Below are 17,408 nucleotides of genomic sequence, written 5' to 3'. Positions count from 1 at the left end.
GGCTCCGAGCTGTCAGCACAAAGCCCGACACGGGGCTCGAACTCAACGAACCGAGAGATCATGGCCTGAGCCGAAGTCGGACACGTAACCGACTGAGCCACCCAGACGCCCCATGTGTTTAACTTTTAAGAAGTAATCCTTTAACAATGAAATTTGGATCCTTCATTTTACCCCAAAATGAATCTTTATTATAGTGAAGGGCTTTTTGCAAATTAATGTCAGTGTGGCAGTCTAGTGTACCCGTAATTGGCTTTCTTAGAGAAAGACAAATATCCTATGACTTCATTCATATGTGGAATTTAACATACAAAACAGATAAACATAAGGGAAGGGAAGCAAAAATAATATAAAAACAAGGAGGGGGACAAAACATGAGAGACTCTTAGAGAAAAAACGATTGCTGCAAGGATTGTGGGTGGGGGGATGGGCTAAATGGTAAGGGGCATTAAGGGTTACACACCTGCTGGAATGAGCACTGGGTGTTATACACACAGGATGAATTACTGGAATCTCCTGAAATCATTATTGCACTATATGCTAACTTGGGTGTAAATTACAAGATAAGTAAAATTTTTAAAAATGGCTTTCAACAGAGGTGATTTCCAAAAAAAAAAGGCTTAAAAAAATGTTTTGAGTGGTCTGTGCCCTGGTTAGAGTTTCAGTTGTTCCTTTTCTGGATTGACTGTTAGCAACAGTTGCAGCCATCTATAGCTCACACCAGAAAGCGTATTCCTGTGGCAGGGCTCCTCTTCTTGAGTTAGAAGATAAGCCACACAGCACCAAGTCTGTTCCTGAGAAGGTAAGACGATTATTGAACTTAGTGCCCAGTAACAAATATCGTGTTAAATTAGGGAAGTGGAAGCTCTCAGTGGTGGAGTGCCAACCTGACAGTGTCCTGAGAATGGCCTAGCTGATGGGACGAACTGGTGTTCATAATATATAACCAGCCTCCAAAGTTACGATATTCTCTTTAAAAAAGGCGGGGGGGGGGGGGTGGGCACGGGGGGCTGGGGGGCTCAGTCGGTTAAGCTTCTGACTTCAGTTCCGGTCATGATCTGGCCAGTCTGTGGGTTCGAACCCTGCGTCAGGCTCTGTGCTGACAGCTGGGAGCCTGTAGCTGCTTTGGATTCTGCGTCTCCCTCTCTGCCTCTCCCCCACTCACGCACTGTCTCTCAAAAATGAATAAATGTTAAAAAATATATATTATTAAAAAAGTTCTTTTAAATTGGCTTCCTTTATCTATATAGAGCTTCCCGAGATCTGTCATCCATGAAAAATTAAACCCTAACTACATTTTCTATATTTGTAGTTCTCAAGTTGTGGTGTCCAGATATACAGCATCAGCTGGGAATTGGTTAGAAATGCAAATGGCGACTCCAACCCTAGACCTATGAAATCAGAAACTCTGGGTGTGGACCCGGCAGTCTGTTTTCACAAGCCCTGCAGGTGACTCCATGCTTGCTGGAGATAGAGCACCACTTTTCATGTCCTCTGCCAGAAGGGAGGGCTTTGGAGGAAAAATCAGTGGACGCCAATTTGTGTTTTATTTGATTTTTTAAGTAAGCTCTATGCCCAACGTGGGGCTTTAACTCATGACCCGGAGATCAAGAGTTCCATGCTCTACCCACCGATGAGCCACTCAGGTGCCCCAAATTTGTGTTGTTTTAAATTTGTGTTAATTTGTGGTAATTTGTTACATCAGTAATAGGAAACTAATATGAATCATTAATTCATTAACATTAAAACATGCCAAATGTTTCCTTAAAAAAAAAAAAAAAAAAAACTTTTAAAATAGCCCAAACCATGTCTGTCATAGGAATCACTGAAATAGTGGTAATTAATGCTGTGTTTAGTTGCAAATCAGCTTATCTAAACAATTTCACAAAATAATCTGAATTGAAAGGGATTCACTTTTTCTCCTCAATGACTTATTTTAAAATGAGTGTTCCAAATGACTCATTTTTCTAGTAAATTTAAAATAGTGTGGTAAAATGACCCATCACACTATTAAACGGTAAAACAAAAGGTCATTCAAGGGAAAAACAACATGTTCTAAGTGTATCTATAAGAAAACAAAAAAATCTATCAACTATGCTTCTTATTGATAACACTTTTCACGGAATAAAGAATTAATTTACAAGGCTCTATAAAACTTGATTCATGTTGAATAAACTTGTAAACATCCAGCACATTAGTCAACAAATGTGAATCAGCTCCTAGTAAATGTGTTTTCAGTGTAAAATGCGAATTCTGTGTTTTAGAATGGTGGCCTTCACAAAATGAAAGGTGCATATGCCAGTGGAAGCATAAGAGGATCCCAGGAAGTGAAGGAGGTAATGTAGAACTTTGACTTTTAAAAGTCCTATCCTTTTAAAATACCCTTTTTCTCTTTGCATGTTTTATAATGGACATAATAGATCAGTACAATATTTTATATATAATATACACATGTATAATGTATACACATATATAAACTTATAATCAAAATTTGGAGTGTGTTTAACTTTTCAGGTAAGGGTTATATGATTGAAAAAGTGTAGAATACCCACTACAAGAATCATTAAGCCGCTGCCCCGTCACAGCCTTATGCTTGATTCTGGTCTAAAAATAGACACCTAAGCAATTTAAACAAAATTTTCAAACGGCTGAATGCAAGTTTGCCATCAACTTTTTGAGGTTAACCACACACAAAGTGTGTCACATGTTTCAAAGCATCATTTATTTTGGAGAAGCACATTATGAGGTAGACTCACACCAGAACACTCAGTGCATATATTAATAAACGGTTTATTGAAACCTTAAAATTGTATGTAGGTAAGTATGTATGTAGATAAAATCACCCACAACTCTACGGTCATCAGTGAAAACCTCAAAACAGTTCAACCGAAATGGTAAAAAGCCAATAGGCTTTTAGAAAGCCTTCCTAATTCTGAAATGAAGATTTGTTAAGATGTTTGTGGGAGGGAGGTAGTTTTAATTTTAGATTTTAGAAATCATTGAACTCAATCATTCACTTTCTGGCTAGCTTTCCGTGGATGGGAGTATCTTTAGTAGACAGTATGTAGAAGATACTATAAATCTTATAGTTCCCACCGTGTCACAATGATGGTATTGAAACTGGACCAGCTGTAGAATTTGGAAGCCCAGTGCAAAAATGGGCTGCTTGTTCAAAAAGAGTTTTAAGATGTCTCCGGCAGCATTTAAGATGACGCCGGCATGGGGCTTTTCTCAGTGCAGGGCTCTGTAGGACTGCACTGGTTACACACCATGGCACGAAGCCAGCGCTGCAGCTGTGGGAGACCACCACCTTAGTTATCTTTGTCCCTTGAGACCCTAGTGCTGGACAAGGCATGTAGTGTGGATTTGAATGTTTGTTGAATGAAAAATTTGAGTTTCACGGTTTTCCAAATCAGTGAGAAACGCTTAGTTTTCCTGACCCCGGGTCAGGAAAAGTCTTACTCTGATGAATAAGGTCTGTTCATCATCATAATAAGCGATAGATTTCTCTATTTGCACATCACATTCTGGCTTCATGAGAATTTGAGGCCACATATGGCTAAGGTTCATTTGATTCATACAACAATTAAGTTATTGAACAACTACTCTGTCAGATCCTGTATTGGGTACTGGGGATACAAGAAAAGTAAGACAGTCCCTGCCCTCAAGGAGCTTACAGTCTAGTGTAAGAACTTAACAGTACCTCAGAGCCTAGTGAGAAACTTTCTGGTGTCTAGGTTATTATCTGGAGTATTTCCAACTTTCCTAAAAATATGAATCTAAAGTTAACAGCACATTTTGGAAATGAAAGACGAAGTGAAATTTGGAAGAAAATTCAAATATTCAACCATTAATGTAAAATCCATGAAATTAAAATGAGGAAGAAACTTAGGAAAGGTGAAAATTCTATTTTAAATACTATGAACAAGATTTAAATTTTAAAATTATTTTATTGTCTCTGGGTGACATTTTCATTTATAGTGACATTCATATACACATACATATATGAGGTGTGCATATGTGAGATGTGTTCCTTGGAGCCTTAGATAAATCCCATATTTCCATTATTAATTCATTTACAACTAAAGCAGCATACAGGTAAATTTGAAACGTTCCTTTTGATAATTTCTGTTATTTGAATGGGAGAAATCCTTGGGAATCATCCTAAAGATGTACAAATTTCGGTATGATCTTACTCTGCAATGAGACTAAAACTATCACAATGTGTGATAATTTAAACATGTATTTTTAATGGTTATTGACAAAGTTTAATGGCATCAAAAATACTCAAGTCTATGTGGATTTTATTTTCATTGTTCCCCCACCCCGGATTCTTTTTTTCCTTAAAAGCACGAAGGATCCCTGTGCAAATACAGAGCCTTTGTTGTTAATCGGCTATACTTTGGTACGTTGCTTAATCTATTATTCCTTAATCTAGCAGCATCCTTAGTTTATAGTATTTAACTTAGCGTCAACTGAGAAAATAACTAGGCTAGGCTTTAACTGGGAACTTCTGTAATCCAGAAGGTTATTTTGAATCTGTCAGAAAGCTGGTAAGCAACCAAAAGAGCTGTCTCAAAGACTGCACAACCAGGGCTTATGCAGCTCTTTAGACACCAAGCAAGCTTGGTCATCTCGTGTCCCAGCTCATAACAGATGAACACAGCACATTAGATAGAGCCTGTTAGAGGCGGGCATATGGATACTGTGGTAGGAGACAGAACAAACTACTTAGCAGATAGAAAAAATTTTTAATGAAAAAAACACCAGCAACCGGAGGCAAATGATTATATATACCTCGGGGCTGAGGGAATCACCTTATAATAATTGATACTAACTCATAATTTTATAGCCCTTTACATTTTATGAAGTATTTTATATACATCAGAGCTAATTGGATGTCTGTAATAACACATGAATATAACTTTTACTTTTCATCATGAAAAAGTGAATTATGCTGAGCATGCTGTTTAAGAAGGCAGGAAGGTATACTAACATTATTTGAAAGACTTACATCAAAAATAATTATAGGTTTAAAATTTTGGCACTTAAGAGATATGCATTAGTTATCCAAAAATTCATATACTGTATATGCTTTCTTTTATGACCAACACAGGCTATTACTGAGTGAATTTTCATAACTCTCCATGGCTGCTGGTCATTAAATGGGGATGATTGTCATCAGTGTTATCAGACTATTTCTCCTGCTAAACACAAGCTTTAACAGATACTTACGGATGCCAATACCATATAGTCTGACTAATGGCAGAAACAGGCTTCTAAAAGGTTCTCAGAGTGTTTTTCCTATATTGCACTTTCTAGAAAACAAAACTTTAACCATGATATAATGTGATCTTGGTTCTAGACACAGGAGTGGGGAACCTTTTCCTTGCTTGTCTTCCTAAAATTTTTGGTATAGCCTCATCTCGGATGTAACAAGGAAAAAGAAAATACACATGTTCTTTGGGCTTCTGTGAAAAAAGATCACATGTTTTCAAAAGATAGGGGTCTCGTCTGCTTTAGCCACTTAATTTTCATAATTAAAGATAAGAAACTACTAAATATTTGATGTTCCCAAACTTACTCAACAACACTGCCATTAACATACTGTTGTGTAGAAAACTTTTTCAAGATTTTTTTTTTAAGTGCAATCAACCCCCACCAAGGTGGGGCTCAAACTCATGACCCTAAGATCACAAGTCGCATGCTCCACCGACTGAGCCAGTCAGGTGCCCCTGTAGAAAGCTTTTTAAAACAAGTATAATTTATACTATGTTTACCAACAATTATACCACATTACCAATTATAATACACTCACCAATTATCATGAATAAAAATGACTAAATTTAGAGTGAAAAACACCAGATTGGATTTTATACTCTGAAGTGAAATGAGATCTTGAAATTGTAAGCCGCAGTTTCCTCCAAGAGTCTAGCATTCCTGATGCCCTGTAATTCCCGGATTAATATCCCCCTCATGACTTTTTGATCACGACTGTTCCTCAAAGAGGACAAAGATTGTTGAGTTTGCTGGCTAATTTTTAGTTCTCATCCGTGGCTCTATTTTTATACATGGCTGTTTACATTTTCCTTTACTTCACAGCTACTTATCGTGCTTGCAGTTTTCCAGTTAGGAATGGACTGTATGTATGTACGCCCTGCGTTTTATGGTATTAATTCTAATGGAAATTTCCAGTCTTGCAAATGTTCTCTTACGTGGTGCAGAAGGTAAGCCAGCTCTGTAGTTTACCAGCCAGCTCAGGCTAGTTGCCCATCCTTTACAAACAAAAGGGCAAAATGGCAGAATAGTAAGCAGGCTTTGGATTAAAACAGACCCAGGTTTGAATCCTAGCATTGCCACCCGATGCCAGCTCTGTGACTTAAGGGAAATCACTTAACCTTTCTGACCCTCCATTTCCTCCCAAGTCAATTGGTGATCATGTCACCTACCTTGCAAGGTATTTTGGGGGGGTTGGTAGTAGAGTGTGGGCATTATTTGATACAACAGAAACTCTATAATGGTTGAAGAATCCTGGACTGAAATTCAGAGCTGGGTGATATGTGAGTCCATGACCTGCAACTCTCTCCAAAAGAGATGCAATTTATGGAACCTTTTTAAAAAATTAATGTAGTTGTACTTAGTAGCTGATTCTTAATGTTAACATTGGGTGCTTTTGCCTCCAAAACTTTATTTTCCTTTAAATATGTAGGTGTGTTTTTTTTGTTTTTTTTTTTAAAGTTTATGGCAAACCTATGTTTTCATTGTACTTTGCGGTACTTTTCTTGCTGGCTAAAAAATTCCAATTAGTTTAACATCCATGGTGAAATGATGTAATTTTACAATCTGTCCTAGAGACAACATTGTTCCAAGTGAGATGTAAGCTCCATCCACTTGTGTACATGGCTGTCTGGTGGGTCCTACAAAGAAATGTCAGTTTTATTCATGTATTTGGGTTGGTTTGGCATTTCTATAAGATTTAAGATACTTTCCTTCTTATGGCTGGAATTCTCAGCATCTACTTCCACACCTTTTTCAATCTATTGACCAGTTTAAGGGTAGTCACAGAAATACAACTTAAAGACAAAGTGTTCATAAATCATTGATTTAACAGCCAGCAGAATACAGTAGAAATTGCCCTGAGCAAGGAGTTAGGAGACTTGAGTTCAAGTTCTGGCTCTGCCACTGATTTTATCAGATGACTTTAGGCAAGTCACTTAACTTTTCTCATTCATCCAATGAGATCAAATAATGAGACTGACTGCATTTTCTACCTCTAAAATTGGTTTCATCTACCTACAATTTTAATCAAAACACCTTTTGGGAGTCAAGCACCTGAGAGGTACAGAAATACTAATGTTTAAGGTAGTGCTTTGCAAACTCTGGCCCAGGGACCACCTAAAGATTACTTGAGGTGCCTGTTAAAAATATAGACTCCTGTCCTCTCCCTGGCTGAATCAGAACCTCCTACGATAAGGGCCAGGTTTCTATGTTCTGCACAAGCTCCTCAGTGATTGTAATGCACCCTGATGTTTGAGAACCACTGGCCTAAGAGAATGTGATCTGAGAGGGAAAGAGCTAGCATGTGGCTTCAATTGATCCGGCCTCTGGCAGATCCCTTCTAAAGAGAATACCACCCAAAGTGGAGACTAGAAGAAAGCTGCTTACTTCAGCAGAGCAGTCAGCCCTGTGACTGTCCCCTGCTTGATGCTTTTTACTTGCTGTGTTCCATAACCAAACACAGGAGGTCTTCGTGTCGGCTCTTTGCTTTGACATCCAAGTTACTGACTACTGTAGTTAGGACAAGGCTTGAGAGGACTGCAGCTCCCTGCTCCCCGACGCTAAGGGGGCTGAGCTTGTGCCACCGGGTTCAAGGAATAAAGAGGAGTAAAACACAACCTCTTTACTCTCAATCCCCCCCACCCCGATACTATAACTTGTCACCCTGTGTGAGTCCAATTGTCTGGCAGAGAAAACAGAAACTCTGAGCCACACTGTTCTCATCGCTCTGTGACCAGGTAGTGTCCTAACCTAATGAATCCTCTTTTATGTAACAGAAATGACCAAAGCCCATTCCTTCTCTTTTCCTTTCTAAATGTTTTTGACAGGAACAAAGTACCAAGTAAGGACACATGCTAGAGATTTTTAAATTCGTACAAGTAAATTACAAAGAGAGGTGGTAACTATTTTTTCCAGAATTTCACACCAAAATTCCCCTACAGTGAAAAAATATGTATAATTTTAACAGGAAACTTAAAAGACAGTTTGTTGTAAGACTAACAGTTATGAGAATAATGCCATTATCTGTGCTCATTATAGAGAAACATAACAGCAACTTTAAAAGGCCAAAGTATACTCAGTGAAGAGGAATTTCTTTTTCAATGACCAGTATGCTGACATCAAACTTCTGGGTTTTATTCAACACTAGTGCCACGGGTTTCTCCTAACCCAGCCCAAACTCCTGCCAGACGTCCACGAAACTCACACCAAAATCCAAAAAAAACAAGGAAAGAAAGAGAAACCTGACAAGAGCTACCATGCAAAAGAAGCAGAACGGAAGTTCAGGCAGCACAGGTGAGCAGGAGCAGAGGAATGCGGCAAAAGATGCTGCTGCAGGGAGTCTACCTTGGCGAGGACCCTGCGATGCTGGACGACCAAGTACTCAGGTCACAGGTGTGTTCATGGACCCATAAGAACTGGGATCTTGACCCAAACTTTCAAGATCTTCTAAAAAGAAAATACTTCACCTGAATCGAAGTAATTCATAAGTCAAACACCAGAAGAGTTCCTTATTTGATGTAAGTTGTGCCTAAAACTTTGGCTGATACAAAGAAACCCGTCCACTAAGGCACCCTGAGGCAATCTGACAATGTGTTGGAGAGAACTTTGTTGTCAGTACCACATCATTATGAGAGTACAGAGAACGGATCACCCGCAGGGGACTGGCTTCTTTGGGCAAACAGTCAATAAGTTCACTGCACTGTTTGTCAAATCCCAACAAGCGAATCCCGTAGCCGTGTGGGGAAGAAATCATCCGCCCATCAGGGCTGAAGCAAAGTTCTTTGATATAACCCCTGCCTACGTTGGCTTCTTCAATGTAATGAGTTAGTCGTAGAGAACAGCGAGGGGAGACGGGTCGCACGGGAGCTCCTTCTTGGAATTCATAGACACAAGTCCACTGGGGGAGAGAAGAGAAACAAACCAAAGTTACAGAGCCCCAAATAATGCTAGATATTTCTTTTTGTAAAAAGCTCAAAAGACTGCCGAATTCACAAAATCTTTGCAAGAAATCATTCAGATGAGTGTACTGCTCTCCCAGTTAAAAAATGTGCAGGCCCCATTCCTTCTTATCGTCATAAGCGAAGTCATATGGCATGTTAAAGCCTGTTATTCCCTCAGGCTGCTGGGACTTCTGTGGTAACAATTCCCTTTTGTGAGAGTAACAACAATCTCTTGATATTTAAAAAATTACGCAGTTTAGACACCTAAGCCCTAAAATATAAAATACATCTCGTCCTACACACTTCAAAGGCTCTTCTCCTTTCATTCAGTTGTGACTTCCTCAAAAGACTCCTGCTTTCCAGAGAGTCATGAGGTCCTAGAAGGTCTTTTCCCTTAGTCATCGGTTTAGTCCTTTCCCAGTTTCCCCTGGTTTTTAAAAAGAGCAAATTATAATACTCAATTGACTTGGCAAAACCTTATATTTAGCTAGCTTGGCTACCTTAGTAGTCTCCTTCTAAGGTTTCCTATGTAAGAGGATCTGTGACGAGATGAAGGGGGCAAGGATTCAGAAGCTGGGCACAATCTGAGCTGATACTGCTTTAAAGTATTTCCCAGTCTGCCACAGACACTGGAGAGGAGGAGTGAGGGGTTCAAGGTACAAAGACACCATGAGCACACACGGCCGTGACTGTTCGCTCAGGCAGCCCCACTGGAAGGTGGCGTGCTGCCGCTCCTACCTCCTGGTCATCAGTGTTGCTTGAGCACCGAAGGAGTGTGGCCCAGCCTTTCGGGTGCAGCTGTAAGGATGTGATGCAGTTTCCACGGTCTCTCTCACCAGGAACTTCTGGGGTTAAGACTTCAAGACTATTTCGTGGTGAAACTCCTGATAAGAAAATTAGGATGTGAGATCTGTATTATCAAAGGACTGAGGCAGCCCATCAAAGCTTTGATTTCTGGCTGCCACCCCTGCCCCGGCCTTCATTCCTTTGTCAGTCCCTTGTGCTACCACATGTAAAAGAAAACAAAAACAAAACAAAACTATGGTGCCCCTCAGTGTATGGGGAAAAGGTACGAGTAGAACTAAAGAATCCAAGTTCCCGCAGCAGGAATCAGTGACCTAAGACTAAGGCCTTAAAGCTGACTAGAGGTCCTTTTGATTAGAATCTACATCTCAGAAAACTCTTTAAGAATCAAAGTTATGTCGGGGCGCCTGGGTGGCTCAGTCGGTTGAGCATCCGACTTCGGCTCAGGCCATGATCTCACGGTTTCTGAGTTCAAGCCCTGCGTCGGGCCCTGTGCTGACAGCTCAGAGCCTGGAGCCTGCTTCGGATTCTGTGTCTCCCTCTCTCTGCCCTTCCCCCACTCACACCCTGTCTCTCTCAAAGGTGAATAAACGTTAAAAGAGATAAAAAAAAGAAATGTCATATGAAAGGAATCTGGAAAAGTAAAAGGTAATTCTCATCCTCAGAGGAAGTGCTCTCTAGTCCAGAGAAGGAAATAATTGGAAGCTATGAAGGCTGCCTTTAATATAAATAAAAGGCTATTATGTGTGCAAGGAGCAGGACTTCCGGTCCCCAAGGACAATACTCTAAACGACAGACCTATAATTTTGGAGGTGAGGAAGGATATTTCACATACAAGGGGCAGGGAGACCTCGTAGTCATACATATGCCCCGCACTCTGTTATGGCCCCTCACGTCCTTCTGCCCAGCGCCCAATAAAAGTGACTGGTGCAGTCAGTCATTACTAAAGGGAGTTCTGTCCTCTCCCTCAGGTATGTGGAGAACCACTTTCATACACATTATAAAGAAAGCAGTTTAGAAATTTAATATCAAGAGAAATATTTCCACACTTCTCTACCTGTGGAAGGAGTTGCTTCGAGGATTATGAGCTCCCTCTGTCAGACCCCTTGTAAATTGTTTTTCAAATGCGTTAATCTTCTTTAAAAGATTCCCTTTAGATTACTACAGCATTGATGGAAACCTGTGAAGCTCTAAATTACATTGTTACAACCAAACTATACCCAAATAATGATTTCACATGTGACTGAACTTTAGTAACAATTCTAGAGAAAAATAGCTATTCAAGAATCAATTTTGAAAATCTAACAAATGCAGAAAAGAAACCCATCTAAATAGGTAAGTAGTGGTTTTTGAGCTGTGCTCTTTGGAGGTTCCTCCAGAGCTGGCAAAAGGAGGGAACCACGTGGGGAAGGGGTAGGGAAGACTGGTCAAGGACCTCCTTAATTTCACCAGAGTGTCTGCACTTTGTGCTACAATCTACAGCAGATTTCACGTCAAAAATAGAGTTCTAGAGGTGCCTGGCTGGCTCAGTTGGTTACCATCTGACTCTTGATCTCGGGCTCCTGAGTTCAAGCCCCACGCTGGGTACAGAGATCACTTTAAAAAAAGAAAAGTTCTAATCCTGAAATGAGTTCGAGGGCCTCCGTTCCATATAGCTACTGTGTCTTGCCAAAGTATGGTGCTAACATATCCTGACGCCCCGAAGACGCAGGATTGCCAACATTCAGAGCACCCTTACGTATGAGCCCCACCTTCTTCTCTGTACTGTGTCTAGGCTCTCTGTACACCGTCTCTTCTCCAGTTGCCAACTTTATATCGTGAAACTGCTGTGTGGTTTGGTTTTTGGGGTTACCACTTCAACAAACAACCATGCTAACTATTCTCAAGTTTCTTTTTCTCATGGATGGTTTAATCAAAGATTTTTCTCAATGATTATTAAGAGCCTTAGCTTGTTTTCCATAGCCACAGTAGAAGAACAGGTAGAACTGATATAGTAAGTTTCAAATCAAAGGAAAAATATTTCACATCTGGGCATAATCTCTAAATTTAACAGGAATTTTTAACCTTAAACATCACAGCCTTGAATATCTGGAGAAAAGTAGATAGGCTCTAGGTTTAGGAAGGGCTCTCAAACCATTCTACAAACAAGTAGTCATCCAAAATAATCAAGTATGCAATTATCAAGCATTACCGGGGAGGCTGCCCAGGGAAAACACAAAATAGAGGTCTAATGGATAGTCCCTCCCCTAAAGGTCTAGAAAGAAGCCATGCTCTTCTCCAAAAGGTGACCCAAAATTACAAAAACAAAACCCCCACCTCACATTTGGCCACCGGTCCACAAGGAGGAGGACAAACAAAATGTGCTGTAACAGCTTAGATGTGAACTGGGATGGAGAGGCAGGTGAAGTCTGCATAGGTAGTAGAAAGCACTTCCCATAGGGGGTGGAAAGAATAGGCTATATAGCTAGTTCTGCCAGAGCGGTGGGAGGAAACTGGCAAAAGCAGAGTGGGGACAGATTGTATCCCACAATCCCTCTAAGGCTATCAGGTGCTGCTCAGATAAAGAAATGGCAGAGCAAAAAGCCTACTGGGCTGGAACCAAGCAATTTTCACAAGCACCTGACAAGTCACTACTTCATATTTATACAGGACCATAACATGCATAATCTCATTTAATTACCATAAAAACTTTGATTGCAATCTACATGTCCTACCTACTTTTTCTCCAATTTAGACCAAACTAAGTCCAGTAAATAAAACCAAAGCTCAAATTCCAACAAAGATTTAAGCCCAAGATACTCAACCCTAGAGACTCTGGTTAGACTTTTGAAAACGACTGAGGGACAGAGAATAACCTCTTCTTTATTGGCTTTTGTTTGTATGGATTAAAACTAAACTAAAGAAAGCTATTTGGTAGAATCTGTTGTAAGATTATAAAATCCAACTGTTAACCTACCTTCTCTTTGTGAGGCTCGTGACATGTGTTTCTCAGAAGATGAATTAGAATCACTATGATGACAAGGTGAACCAGAAACTCTAGGACCAGATGAACCTGAAGTGGTCAGATCTTGAAAATACAAAAAGCTGACAATAAACTTAGCAAAACTTAATGTCTCTTAACTTTTTAATCATTTAGTTGAAGCATACTGTTAAAGTCCATCTGAAACCTGGCAAGTACATGCCCACTTACAGCTGGCCTACAAGACTGAGGTAGGAAGGGCAGCTCTTTGAAGTGTTCTAAGGCCTGGCCCCTTTCTAAAATCTCTTCTACCGGGGCAGCTGGGGGGCTCAAGTCAGTCGAGCAACCAACTCTTGATTTCAGCTCAGGTCATATTCCATGAACTGTGAGCATGGAACCTGCTTGGGATTCTCTCCCTTGTTCTGACCCTCCCCTGCTCATGCACGCTTTCTCTCTCAAAATAAATAAACATTAAAAAATAAAATCTCAGGGGCACCTGGGTGGCTCAGTTGGTTAAGTGTCCGACTTTGGCTCAGGTCATGATCTCACGGCTTGAGTTCGATCCCTGCATCAGGTTCTGTGCTGACAGCTTGGAGCCTGGAGCCTGCTTCGGATCCTCTGTCCCTCTCTCTCTGCCCCTACCCTGCTCGCTCGCTCTCAAAAATAAAAACATTAGAAAATAATAAAAAATAAAATCTCTTCTACCAATGACTTAAGTGGAATAAAAACGACACACCAAACAAACATAGGAGCATCTTTGGGTTGCCCATCATTTCTGTAGTAAAATAGAACAAGAAAATTCAATAAACACGAGAACGGAGGAGTTCAACCTGTTTATTTAATCTTAGAATAGAGTCCAAACACCAAGTCCATTACTGAGGACATTAAATGATCCTTCTTAAGCATGCCAAAAAATTCGAAAATCATTCTGGAAATTATATTAATACTATCTCTGAAATGCAATACAAACTCTATACTGGAATCTGTAGAAAAATCATCAGATGGTTGGGTTTGATGTATTCCTCCAAATAGCAATCTATTTCATCACACTCTTCTAGTGGCCCCACACTTTCATGAAGACTTCTTAATCTAATTCCCTTTGAGGTTATTATCAGAATTAACCTTAGAAGACAAAACATTCTTGGTTTTTGAATTAAAAAAAATACCAACTAGACCTTCTAAAATCACTACTTCTCACTAAGCTGATTACTAATGTTTAACCTAAAAATAAATTTCTGAATGTAAAAGGACTCACATATTTAGGAAATGCCTTGCTTTGCAAATACGTTGGTAAAACTTAAATTTCTACTTTTAGCAGTAAATTGGGCAAATGCAGTATAATGAGGCCTGCATTATCCCAAAGGAGTCTTCAAAAGTGGCCCTATATAGACAAGAGAAAGAGTCCAACCATCTGAAGCCAATTTTAAATAGCAATTTATAAATAAACATTATGTGTTCCAAATGCTTACGTCTGGGTAAACACAAAATTATGTTCCTGGAACAGCCCTCTTCTTCCCAAAGGTGATGATATATAGTGTCTATCATATAAAATGTAGATGAATTATGGTGCATAAGTTTTTCTGAGCCCCAATTTCACTGAAGTCTAATGGAATCAGCAACAGGAAAAACAGGGCTTTAGCAAGAGGGTATTTAGGGGCTGTGAAATAGGATGGCACCAGCTACCTGGGTATGGACATCTTATAGTCTAGGATATAATAGAGACTTAAAGCTCTATATTGAATATGTCTTTTTCTTAAGGTTTATTTATTTTTGAGAAAGACAGAGTGCAAGCATGGGAGAAGTAGAGAGAGAAGGAGACTCAGGATCCGAAGCAAGCTCCAGGCTCTAAGCTGTCAGCACAGAGCCTGATACAGGGCTGGAACCCATGAACCACAAAACCATGACCTGAGCCAAAGTCAGATGCTTACCCAACTGAGCCACCCAGGTGCCCCATATATTGAATATATCTTAAAAGCTCTGCTGGGTTCCAGAAGGACTTAAAAAGATTGATACTACCTTGGGCTACCACTAATTTTTGAGGTAGTGATGATTTAGAAATTGATGAAAGATTTCTGGATAGCATAGCTAAAAGAAAGCATTTTTAGAGTTAGCAGTTCTTTGCCCTAGATCATTTGTGATACAGAAGCACTGATTTATGCTATGTCAGAGATTTATATAGGTTATACTTCCTTGGGAAAAAAGCTCTCACTGGGCTTTCCAAAAAATATCTTCTAATTTTCTTCCCTTTCTCCTGCTATCATTCTCAGAATGGAAACATATGCCATCCCTTTGTGTGAGATTCTTTGGAAAACTTTCTTTGATCAAAAAAGAAAAGCTTACCTGAACTTGATGTAGTTCTTCTTGCTCTCAAAATAGGATAGCTGCCTACTTCTAAAGACTTGGTTAAGTCAAGATCATGCAAAATCAAGAGATATCCAGAGGACGTTGAGATCAACATTTTCGAACAATCTGGTGTTAATCTCATTCTCATGAGAAAACGTGTGTGAAAGAATTTCTTATGTGGACACCCATCTTCTGTACACCTACAGAAGAAATCAAACCAACAAAACCTAGAATTATCATAAATATAAGGATTTGGTTGATAGTCATAATTCTGAACGTCAAACTAGAATTTACAATTTGTACTTAGCTTTACGGACATTAACGATTAACAAATTTGGTTGTTTTGCTCATCATTCCTTCTTTCATCTCCAACTTTCCATTTTATTCTTTCTTTCTGAAGTGTGTGTGTGTTTGTGTGTGTGTGTATATATATATTTTTTTTAATTTTAATTTTTTCTGAGAGAGTGAGTGAGCAGAGAAGGGGAGAGGGGGAGGGGGAGAGAGAGAATCTTAAGCAGGTTCCACACCTAGCATGGAGCCTGATGTGGGAGTCAAGCTCACGACTGTGAGATCATGACCTGAGCTGAAATCAAGAGTTGGACACTTAACTGAGCCACCCAGGCAACCCCTGAAGTATATATTTTTAGGTAAGACTTTGTTGAGGTAAACTCTCTCTTTATGTTGTTCTGAAAATCTGTATTTCCCTCTTTTTTGGAGGGTGGGAAGGAGTGGAAGAGACAGGCAGAGGGAGAGAGAGAATCTCAAGCAGGTTCCATGCTCAGTACAGAGTCTGACACAGGGCTTGATCCCACAAGCCTGGGATTGTGACCTGAGCCAAAATCAAGAGCTGGACACTCAACCGAACTGAACCACCCAGGCACCCCTACTCTTCTTTTATGATTAAAGATTTAGCTGAGTACACAACTTCAGTTATGTACTCAGTTATGTACTTCAATTCTTTCTGACTACTGGGGATAATATTCCACTGAATTCCAGCTTCCTAACCCTAACCCTGTTGTTATTTGTAGGTGCTATTAGTCAATTGTTTATTTGGATCATTTTTCCCCCTTTGGGCTAACCTTCTCTTTGTCTTTGGAGTACTGCAGCTTCACTCTGATATGTCTAAATTTGGATTTCTACTTTATTGCGATTCATTTGACCTTCTAAATTGTAAGATTAATATCCATATATTCTGGGAAATTATCCGTTATTATTCCCGTATTGCCTCTTACCTATTTTCTCTATTCTTTTGGGGCTCCAAATAGATGTTTGAAACATTCACATTGGACTCTCCTGGTCTCATAACTGCTCTTTCATGTATTCTATCTCATTTCTGTTGCATTCTGGATAATTTTTCAGTATCTATCTTCCAATCTGTTTTTTAAAGTTGTGTCTAATCTGTGACCTGACCCATCCTGGTTTTTAAAAGGTTTTTCAATTACCGGGGCGCCTGGGTGGGTTAGTCAGTTAAGTGTCTGACTTCAGCTCAGGTCATGATCTCACGGTTCTTGAGTTGAAGCCCCCCTTGGGCTCTCTGCTGTCGGCACAGGGCCCGCTTTGGATCCTGTCTCCCCCCCCCTCTCTCTCTCTGCCCCTCCCCTGCTTGAGCACTTGACTCTTTCTCTCAAAAATAAACAAACATTAAAAATTTTTTTCTTAATTACTAAAAACTATATGCTTAAAATTTTTTTAAATGTTTGTTGTAATGATTACGAACACTACTGATTTTTACATTTTGATCTTAAGTCTTGCAATCTTGGTTGGTTAACTCTTACTAATTCTGATAATTTGTCAGAATTTCTAAGGTTTTCTATATAGACCAGGGGTCAGAAAACTGGTCTATGGGCCAAGTCTGGATTATTGCTTGTTTTTGTATAGAAAGTTTGTTGGAACACAGCAATATTCATTTATGTATTGTCTATGGCTGCTCAGAAACCACATAGCACACAAAGCCTAAAATATTTATTGCACAATCCTTTACAGAAAGCTTACCAACCCTTCATAAGACAAATATCATCTGTGAATGCTGTTTTTTCATTTGTTCCTTTCCAATCCTTATATATTTATTATACTGCACCAAGTAGGAC

The 17,408-nt window shown here is 39.6% G+C and overlaps 1 protein-coding gene across 4 annotated transcripts in view; it reads right to left on the bottom strand.

Annotated features, from left to right (window-relative positions):
• Positions 1 to 3,600: 3,600 nt before the first annotated feature.
• The window catches only part of DCAF10 (DDB1 and CUL4 associated factor 10), a 65,833-nt gene continuing 52,025 nt past the window's right edge, over positions 3,601 to 17,408 (bottom strand). For 3 of the 4 annotated variants that reach the window (XM_060609277.3, XM_060609276.3, XM_060609274.3), the window contains 4 exons: positions 15,319 to 15,521; positions 12,976 to 13,086; positions 9,954 to 10,099; positions 3,601 to 9,172 (listed from right to left, as the gene is read on the bottom strand). In XM_060609277.3, coding sequence (XP_060465260.1) covers positions 8,804 to 9,172; positions 9,954 to 10,099; positions 12,976 to 13,086; positions 15,319 to 15,521 — 829 coding nt within the window. In that variant the 3' untranslated portion in view covers positions 3,601 to 8,803. The remainder of the gene's footprint in view (positions 9,173 to 9,953; positions 10,100 to 12,975; positions 13,087 to 15,318; positions 15,522 to 17,408) is intronic. The other variant, XM_060609275.3, reaches the window with a different exon arrangement.

Source organism: Panthera onca, chromosome D4, assembly GCF_046562875.1.
Source record: "Panthera onca isolate mPanOnc1 chromosome D4, mPanOnc1 haplotype 2, whole genome shotgun sequence".
Taxonomy (NCBI): domain Eukaryota; kingdom Metazoa; phylum Chordata; class Mammalia; order Carnivora; family Felidae; genus Panthera; species Panthera onca.
Note: the sequence above shows the minus strand (reverse complement) of the source record. Positions and strands in the feature narration are given on the sequence as shown.